We start from the raw sequence: 8,461 nt of genomic DNA, 5'->3' as shown, positions 1-8,461 counted from the left end.
CACTGGCCATGCTAAATTGCCCCTTTCACTGTGGGGCAAAGTTTAAATGGGGATAAGGAAGGGGAAGTGGGGCGAGGTAGGCTCTTTTGGAGGGTTGGTGCAGACTCGATGGTATGTATGGCCTCCTTCTGCACAGTAAGGATTCTATGATTCACACAAGCCTTCTATATCTCTGCATTGCTCTGATTCTATCTCTGCACCAGTGGCAGCCAGGCCTGGTGATGCCATGATCCTAATCCCTGGAATTCCCACCCTAAATCTTTCCTCCTCTCTAATTCTCGCTCTTCCTTTAAGCGCTCCTAATAGCTTACATATTTGACCAAGTTTTGTTATTTGCCCTAATATTCCCTTACGTGGTTTCGTGTGGAATATGCAGATGGTTGTTGTTCAGAAGGCGGGAAATGTGAACACAGCATGCTCAGACTGGAAGATGGTTAACGGTCCAGCACGCGGGAAAGCCCAGATCTGATGGCGGCGTGATTTGTTGAGCAAGTGGTCGAAGGGCCGCTTCACAGAGAGCATGCGCAGTGTGGGTCGCGAGGCCTATTTCATAGTGAGCATGCGCAGCAGAGCCGAGGAGTTGGTTTCCCAAAAGAGCAGTGGCTTACTGAGCATGCGCAACCTGGCCGAAGGATTTTCAGGCTGAGCAAGCACAGTGTTGTTGAGGGGTTCGTTTCATAGTGAACATGCGCAACGTGGCCGAGGGGCTGTTTTCATACCGAGCATGCGCAACGTGGCCGAGGGGTTGTTTTAAAACCGAGCATGCGTAACGTGGCCGAGAGGTTGGTTTCATCGTGAGCATGCGCGGCTTGCCTCGTTCGAGCTTGCTTTGCGGAATCTGCAATGAGTGGTGAGGCCTGAGTGCTCGCGTAGAACTTTAGCCGGGAATGGTTGTGTTTTGGTTCTTGTAGATCGGCATGTAAGCAGGAGGAGGCTGTAAAGAGTTTGGGAATGGGCGCCGAAGCGAGGTCCGCTGGCAGCAACGTTGATGGTGCATAACCCGGGAGCAGACAGAGTTCACACAGAATATTCTGGAAACGGACAGGACTCAAAGAGAAAAACGGATTCATCTTTCGAGCAGGGTGTTTCAGAACTTTCCACTTTTAGAAGAGAACTTTAGAAAGCATTTATCGCATTGTGAAAACCTCGATGTCTCAAAGCATTTTATAATTAATGAAGCACTTTGAAATAAAAACAGAAAGTACTGAAACTACTCAGCAGGTCACTAATGTGATGCAGGAAATGCAGCAGTCAGTTTGTCCACAATCTCAGAAATGATGATGCGGTAACGAACCGATCATTTGTTTTTAGTGGTACTTGGCTGAGGGGTAAACATGGAATAATTCCCCTACTGTTGCTATTCAAGGTGGCGCCATTGGGGTATCTGCGTCTGCTTTGGGCGGCACGGTCCCAGGTTCGATTCCCGGCTTGGGTCACTGTGCGGAGTCTGCACGTTCTCCCTGTGTCTGCGTGGTTTCCTCAGGTTGCTCCAGTTTCCTTCCACAAGACCCGAAAGACGTGCTATTAGGTAATTTGGACATTCTGAATTCTCCCTCCGTGTACCCGAACAGGCGCTGGAATGTGGCAACTAGGGGCTTTTCACAGTAACTTCATTGCAGTGTTAATGTAAGCCTACTTGTGACAAAAATTATTTATTTACCTTGCCTTAATACCTCATCTGAAAGGTGGCACCCTTGATAGTGCAGCACTCGCTCAATACTGAACAGGAGTGACAGCTTATATTTAGTGCTTAAGGGCGAGATTCTCCGAACCCCCGTCGAATCGCCGGGGGGCAGCATGAATCCCGCTGGCTGCCGAATTCTCTGGTGATGGGGGCGGGGGCAGTTGGCAGCGCCCCCCCCCCCCCCGGCGATTCTCTGGCCCGCAGGTGGGCCGAGTGGCCGGCCGTATTCAGCAGGTCCCGCCGGTGTATGTTACGACAGATATTTACCGGCAGGACCTGGCTCTGCGGGCTGCCTCCGGGGTCCTCTGGTGGGGGGGGGGGGGGTGGGAGGGATCTGACCCCGAGGGGGTGCCACCATGGCGGCCTGGCCCGTGATCGGAGCCCACCGATCTGCGTGGGGGCACTCTATTCCTCAGCGCCGGCTGGTGTAACAGTGGGCGATGGCTGGCGCGGAGATGAACCCCCCCCCCCCCCCCCCTGCGCATGCGCCGTCTGGCGGAGGCCCTTTGTCGCCTGTTGGTGTTGCTCCAAGCCCCTTCCGTGCCGGCCGGTGAGGTGCAAACCACTCCGGCACCGGCTTAGCCTCTGAAGGTGCGGAGGAGTCCGCACCTTCGGGGCAGCCTGACGCCGGAGTGGTTCACGCTACTCCTTCCTGCCGGAGTTGACCGCTCCGCCGGTTTCCGAAGAATCCCGTCCTAAGTCTTCGGAAAGGGTCTTGGCTCCACAAACCTGTGGGAAACAAGGGGCAGACAGTATAATGTGCAAGATGATAAGCCTGTGCCAGAAGACTTTTAGAAAAAAAAATACTGTAGAATTATTATTTACTGCCTATTATCTGGGTTTGATCTCGGCCCTGGGTCATTGTCGGTGTGGAGTTTGCACATTCTCCCCATGTCTGCATGGGTCTCACCTCTTCTTTTCCCCCCCCCCCCCCAAAAAAAATGTGAAGGATAGGTGGATTGGCCATGCTAAATTGCCCCTAAATTGGAAAAATTAAAAAAATGTTATTTGCCAATCAGCAAGCAAGCAGCCTGTTATTATTTCAGATTTGAAATATACAAACTTTGTTCATATTGTATGGGGCTCTTATTTAGTGTGAATAAATGGTGAGTGAAATATGATTGAATTGGGAACTATTTGACATCTTGGAATGACATTTTATTTGAAAACTTTCTTTTTGATTTAGGTGTACGGTGACTCTTGAGTCTGTATTTGGATTAATCAGCAATTGTGCCAATCTGCGAGGACACTAATGGCTGCAAAAAGTATTATTCGGTCCAAGCAGGCTGCAGAAGCTGTTGATGGAACCCTGACTGAGGTTGTGTGCACAGTGTTCAATGATTACATCTTTGTGGTGGTCACACAGTATGGCAAAATGGGAACATTGATCTCTGTAACACCCCACAGTGTGGGAAATGAGATCAGCAAACCCACATTTAGCACAAAGATTCTAATGGGAAAGGATGAGGTAAGAAGATTGTTAAGAGATCACAATGTTGCAAATTAAGCATGAACCTTCGGAGTATGTTAATCTGTGGGACTGCATTTGAGAACAGGGATTTTGGGTTGTTTCAAATATTCCTATGGTTGTCTTAGAGTACTGTGCATAGCTCTGTTGTCCACATGGACGAAAGGATATAGAGGTACTGGAGAAGGTACAACAAAAGATTGTAGAGCCCATCAGGATATACTGAACAGACTGGAGCTCTTTCCTTTCGAAAAGTAATTGCTACCCTAAATGAGATCTAGAAGATGTTTCCACTGAAAGGAGACGCCAAAAACAGGCATCATAAATAATGTTTCGACTAAGTTCATGGGTGAGGCTGCACAGCAATTATGAAGGTGTCGCCCTTTAAGACACTGTGGTGGGATTCTCCCATCCCGTGGCAAAGTATAAACGCCGTTGCGTTTTACGACAGCGTGAACGGGCCGCTCCCAGGACTAATTCTGACCCCCTACAGGGGGGCCAGCACGGCAATGGAGCGGTTCGCGCCGATCCCGGTGTGAACTGTGCGCTGCGGGATCCGCACATGCGCAGTGGCCTCCTGCAATGCGCCGGCCCCGACGCAAAATGGCGCAGGAATACAGGGGACGACATGTAGGAAGAGAGGCCGGGGGACAGAGAGGCCGATTGGCAGGCCCCGATCGCGGGCCAGGCCGCACCGGAAGGCCCCCCCCCCCCCCCTTACAGGCCGCCATCCGACTCTTGGCACGCAGAGCTCCCGCCGGCTGCGAGCAGGTGTGGATGGCACCGGCGGGACTCTTTTTATTTTCACGGCCGATCCGGGCCGGAGAATCGGCGGGCGGGCTGCGTAGAGCGGCCACGACCGGCGCCAATAGCGCCGATTCTCCCCACGTCGGGGGGATTCTCCGGCTCGGTCCAGGGCTGGGAGAATCCCGCCCTGTGTGTTCTACTGTGCAAAATAAATTAATGGTATTGTGCATTAAAATCAACAGGCTTTCGATTTAGTGGGCCATAAATATAAATTTGCTCCCAATTAATCCAAAAGGGATTTTTTTTTTTTTACCCAGTGAATGGCTGAGGTGAATAACATTGATGCACACAAGGGGAAACTAGATAAACACACGGGAGAGAAAGGCATAGAAGGATGTGCTAATCAGGTTAGATGAAGAGTGATATGAAAAGGCATATATGGAAATAAACAGTGGCACAGACCAGATGAGCTGAATGGCTTGTGTCTGTTGTAAGATTTAATTCTATGTTCTCCCTGATCGATCTCATAACCTATATAACACTGTATCTGTGCTTAATGTGTACTTTATGGTCATTCCTGTGTCCAGTGTAGATCTTATTTAATCTTACAAGACAACCTCCCTGATTCTTTTGTGTATAAGTATTCAACCTTGTACATATTACTTGTTACAGTCCCAGCTGATGTTACGACTGGACAGCAAGGTCCCAGAATTGAACCCTGGCTCATAGACTGTAAACTTTTTTTTAAAAGAGACCTAGATAACCGAGTCACAAGACTGTCAATTAGCTTTTAACAGAAGAATAAAATGTTTATTAAACATGAAATGTTGGACTATGCTCTTTCGCCCCACCTCCAACTTAACAAACGCACACAGGGGCAGCACAGTGGTGCAGTGGTTAACACCGGTGCCTCACGGCGTCGAGGTCTCAGGTTCCATCCCGGCTCTGGGTCACTGTCTGTGTGGAGTTTTCACATTCTCCCCATGTCTGCGTGGGTTTTGCCCTCACAACCAAAAGATGTGCAGGGTAGGTGGATTGGCCATGCTAAATTGCCCCTTAATTGGAAAAAATGAATTGGGTACACTAAATTTATTTAAAAAAAAGAAAAGAAAACGTACACAGATTTTCAAGGATAACACAAGTTATAGATTATTTCTTGTACTATATTGTTCGCAGTAAGCACACAGTTCCTATAAACATACAGAGGAAACTGGTCAAGCACACCACACTCTGAAACCAAGTGACAGATGCCACCCAATAGAATTTGTGAATTTTATCAAATGCCCCACCCCACCTTTCCCTCGATGCCTTCGCCAATGATCCACTCCAGGATTCCAATTCCTTTTTTCAGTATACCTCTGCTCCTCGGCCTTGAATTGCCATGCACATTCAAGCTACCATTTCACCCATGCCATTCTCTCAGCCCCTTTCTTTAACTGAGTGAACAGTACTTAGTTCAATTTCCAGTTCCTTTTGTCAATTTGACTTCACCTTCCTGGGACTTCATTTCCTAGTTTCTAGAACTATCTGTTTTTTAACTTCTGGGACTTGCTTTCTTGCCTTTACTCTATTGTCTTGTGGTTTTTGTGAGAGCTGCTTCCTCTCCAGCTACCTGGTTCCAACTGCTACTGGGTCCAGTTTTAAAAACTAAATTTGTCTTTTCAACTTCTCCTTCAACACTTGTTTGTTTTCCCATCGTAAATTCTCTAATCACAGTGCAGGAACAGTTTCAAATTTAACCAAAAATCCCCATACATGCAAGTACCTTTGTTTAAAATGAATCCAATTAAAGTTTTAGCCCTTTCTTACACAAAAACACAAAATAAACTTACTCAAAGCCATACCTTCCCTCCAATATCCTAAAAACCCAAATATTAATCACAAAGACCGAGAGTGCAATTCTCCGACCCCCCCCCGCCAGAGAATCACCGGGGGCTGGCGTGAATCCCACCCCCACCGTGTCCCGAATTCTCCACCACCAAAGAATCGGCGGGGGCGGGAGTCGCGCCGGTCGGCGGGTCAACCCCGGCGATTCTCCGGCCCGCGATGGGCCGAAGTCCCGCCGCTGTCAACCCACGCCCGCCAGCGTGGAATCAACCACCTTTTGAACGGCGGGAGCAGGTGGCGCGGGCGGGCTCTGGGGGGGGGGGGCGGGGCAATCTGGCCCCGGGGGATGCCCCCACGGTGGTCTGGCCCGCGTTCGGGGCCCACCAATCCGCGGGCGGGCCTGCGCCATGGGGCCACTCTTTTTCTTCCGCCTTCGTCATGATCTTCACTTTGGCGGAGTGGAAGAGACCCCCTCCCCTGCGCATGCGCGGGGATGCCGCGAGCAGCTGCTCACGTTCCCACGCATGCGTTGGCCGGCGAAGACCTTTCGGCGCCGGCTGGCGTGGCGTCAAAGGCCTTACCAGCCGGAAACCATTCCGGCGCGGGCCTAGCCCCTCAAGGTGAGGGCTGGGCCCGTAAAGGTGCCCTCGCCCCCCCCCCCCCCTCGGCCCTCGCCCCCCCCCCCTCGGCCCTCGCCCCCCCCCCCCCCCTCGGCCCTCGCCCCCCCCCCCCTCCTCGGCCCTCGCCCCCCCCCTCCTCGGCCCTCGCCCCCCCCCCCTCCTCGGCCCTCGCCCCCCCCCCCTCCTCGGCCCTCGCCCCCCCCTCCTCGGCCCTCGCCCCCTCCTCCTCGGCCCTCGCCCCCCCCTCCTCGGCCCTCGCTCCTCCGCCCTCGCCCCCCCCCTCCTCCGCCCTCGCCCCCCCCCTCCTCCGCCCTCGCCCCCCCTCCTCCGCCCTCGCCCCCCCCTCCTCCCCCCTCACCCCCCCCCTCACCCCCCCCCTCCTCCCCCTCGCCCCCCCCCCTTCCGCCCTCGCCCCCCCCCTCCGCCCTTGCCACTCGCCCCCCCCCCCCCTCGGCCCTCGCCCGCCCCCCCTCCTCGGCCCTCGCCCGCCCCCCCTCCTCGGCCCTCGCCCGCCCCCCCTCCTCGGCCCTCGCCCGCCCCCCCTCCTCGGCCCTCGCCCCCCCCCCCTCCTCGGCCCCTCCCCCCCCCTCCTCGGCCCTCGCGCCCCTCGGCCCTCGCCCCCTCGGCCCTCGCCCCCCCCCCCCTCCTCGGCCCTCGCCCCCCCCCCCCCTCCTCGGCTCTCGCCCCCCTCGGCCCTCGCCCCCCCCCCCCCTCGGCCCTCGCCCCCCCCTCCTCGGCCCTCCCCCCCCCCCCCCCCTCCTCGGCCCTAGCCCCCCCCCCCCCTCCGCCCTCGCCCCCCCCCCTCCACCCTCGCCCCCCCCCCCCCCCCCTCCGCCCTCGCCCCCCCCCCCCCTCCTCCGCCCTCGCCCCCCCCTCCCCCTCCTCCGCCCTTGCCCCCCACTCCTCTGCCACCAACCCCCTCATGTACTGTGACCTTGTTGGGTATTACTGTCAGTTATATTATCATTGCACTTGGGTATGTTCTGAAAATTCCGGCATCAACCGTTTTCCCAACTGAATGTTAGGTAGTCTCCCATGTGCTTTCAGTTTTAATTCATGTCTTGGTTCGCGTTCAAGTTTCTGTTCTGTAGTTACTTCCACTTTTAATGTCTGTGCTTTTCTTTACAGCCTCTCATCCATGTCTATGCAAAGCACCTTGTGACTTTTGTTTCTGAGGAGTCTGGGAACAAACCGGTGCTACTGGCATTGGCCTTGAAAGAAGCAAATGTGGACAGTATTAAATCTATCAAACAGCTGATTCAAAGCTGCCGACTCTGGTGAGATTCATTGACGGGCTGAGTCGTGAATTAATGCTATAAAAGAGTAACATGACTTCTCTTCGTTCCACAAGAGCAAAAATATCGCAATGAAAATCAAACCTCTTAACTCGAGCATGAATGTTGCTGAATGGAAATCGAGGAGCAACTTTACTTTGCCTTTTTGATGCAGGGGTCATTGAAATGGAAAGCTAGTGTTTGTACTCCGTTGAGGAACATAATTGCAGCATATTTTAGACTATGCATACTCCCAAGACAATCGGCACCCTTGATGTTAATTAAGGCTGAAGTTTGATTTTTAAGGTAAAGATGGAACATTAGTGAAAGGAACACCAACTAGATTTTACATTCCATTCTTGAGCGTTCAGGCTGAAGCGAGGCAAGTAGTTAATGAAAAGATAGTGATTGGAGAAATGTAAATTGTGAGAAATGCATTGCAATAAAATATATGAAAATAATTCATCATTGGAGTCAGTAGTGCCCATGGTTCTTGCCAGGTATTCCTGAGTGTTTTGCAATCTGCATCGTATCACTGCTATTAAACAAGTAATGCTTTCTTCTAATGTCCAAGCTGATTTCATTCTGTATGCAGTGCAAATCAGTGGTGCACCATGAGAACTTGTTAAATTCCTATCCTGGGACCATAATTCTAAGAACAAGGCTGCCAGACTTCCCAGCTTGAAGCTCTGTTTATCCTGGATCAGATTGCAACTCTCCATTGCTTATGGTTGTGGATTCAAGCCCCAAACCAGGATTTGTGCACAATTTCAACTGACATAACAATGCAACATTGTGGGAGTGCTGCATTGACAGAAGTATTTTAAATGAGATGCAAGTA

The 8,461-nt window shown here is 52.5% G+C and overlaps 1 protein-coding gene across 5 annotated transcripts; it reads left to right on the top strand.

Moving 5' to 3' along the window:
• Positions 1–644: 644 nt before the first annotated feature.
• psmg3 (proteasome (prosome, macropain) assembly chaperone 3) lies at positions 645–8,081 on the top strand. Of its 5 annotated transcripts, none has more exons than XM_072481033.1 (3): positions 645–782; positions 2,871–3,152; positions 7,475–8,081. In XM_072481033.1, the coding sequence occupies exons 2-3, from the start codon at positions 2,937–2,939 to the stop codon at positions 7,625–7,627; spliced, it is 369 nt and encodes a 122-aa protein (XP_072337134.1). In that variant the 5' UTR covers positions 645–782; positions 2,871–2,936; the 3' UTR covers positions 7,628–8,081. The 5 variants fall into 5 exon arrangements, with proteins under 5 accessions (XP_072337134.1, XP_072337131.1, XP_072337135.1 ...); XM_072481030.1 differs by having other exon boundaries at positions 686–850; XM_072481034.1 differs by lacking the exon at positions 645–782 and adding an exon at positions 857–1,285.
• Positions 8,082–8,461: the final 380 nt, after the last annotated feature.

This window comes from Scyliorhinus torazame, chromosome 17 (assembly GCF_047496885.1).
Source record: "Scyliorhinus torazame isolate Kashiwa2021f chromosome 17, sScyTor2.1, whole genome shotgun sequence".
Lineage (NCBI taxonomy): Eukaryota > Metazoa > Chordata > Chondrichthyes > Carcharhiniformes > Scyliorhinidae > Scyliorhinus > Scyliorhinus torazame.
The sequence above is the reverse complement of the archived record's forward strand: the minus strand, read 5'-3'. Positions and strand labels throughout refer to the sequence as shown.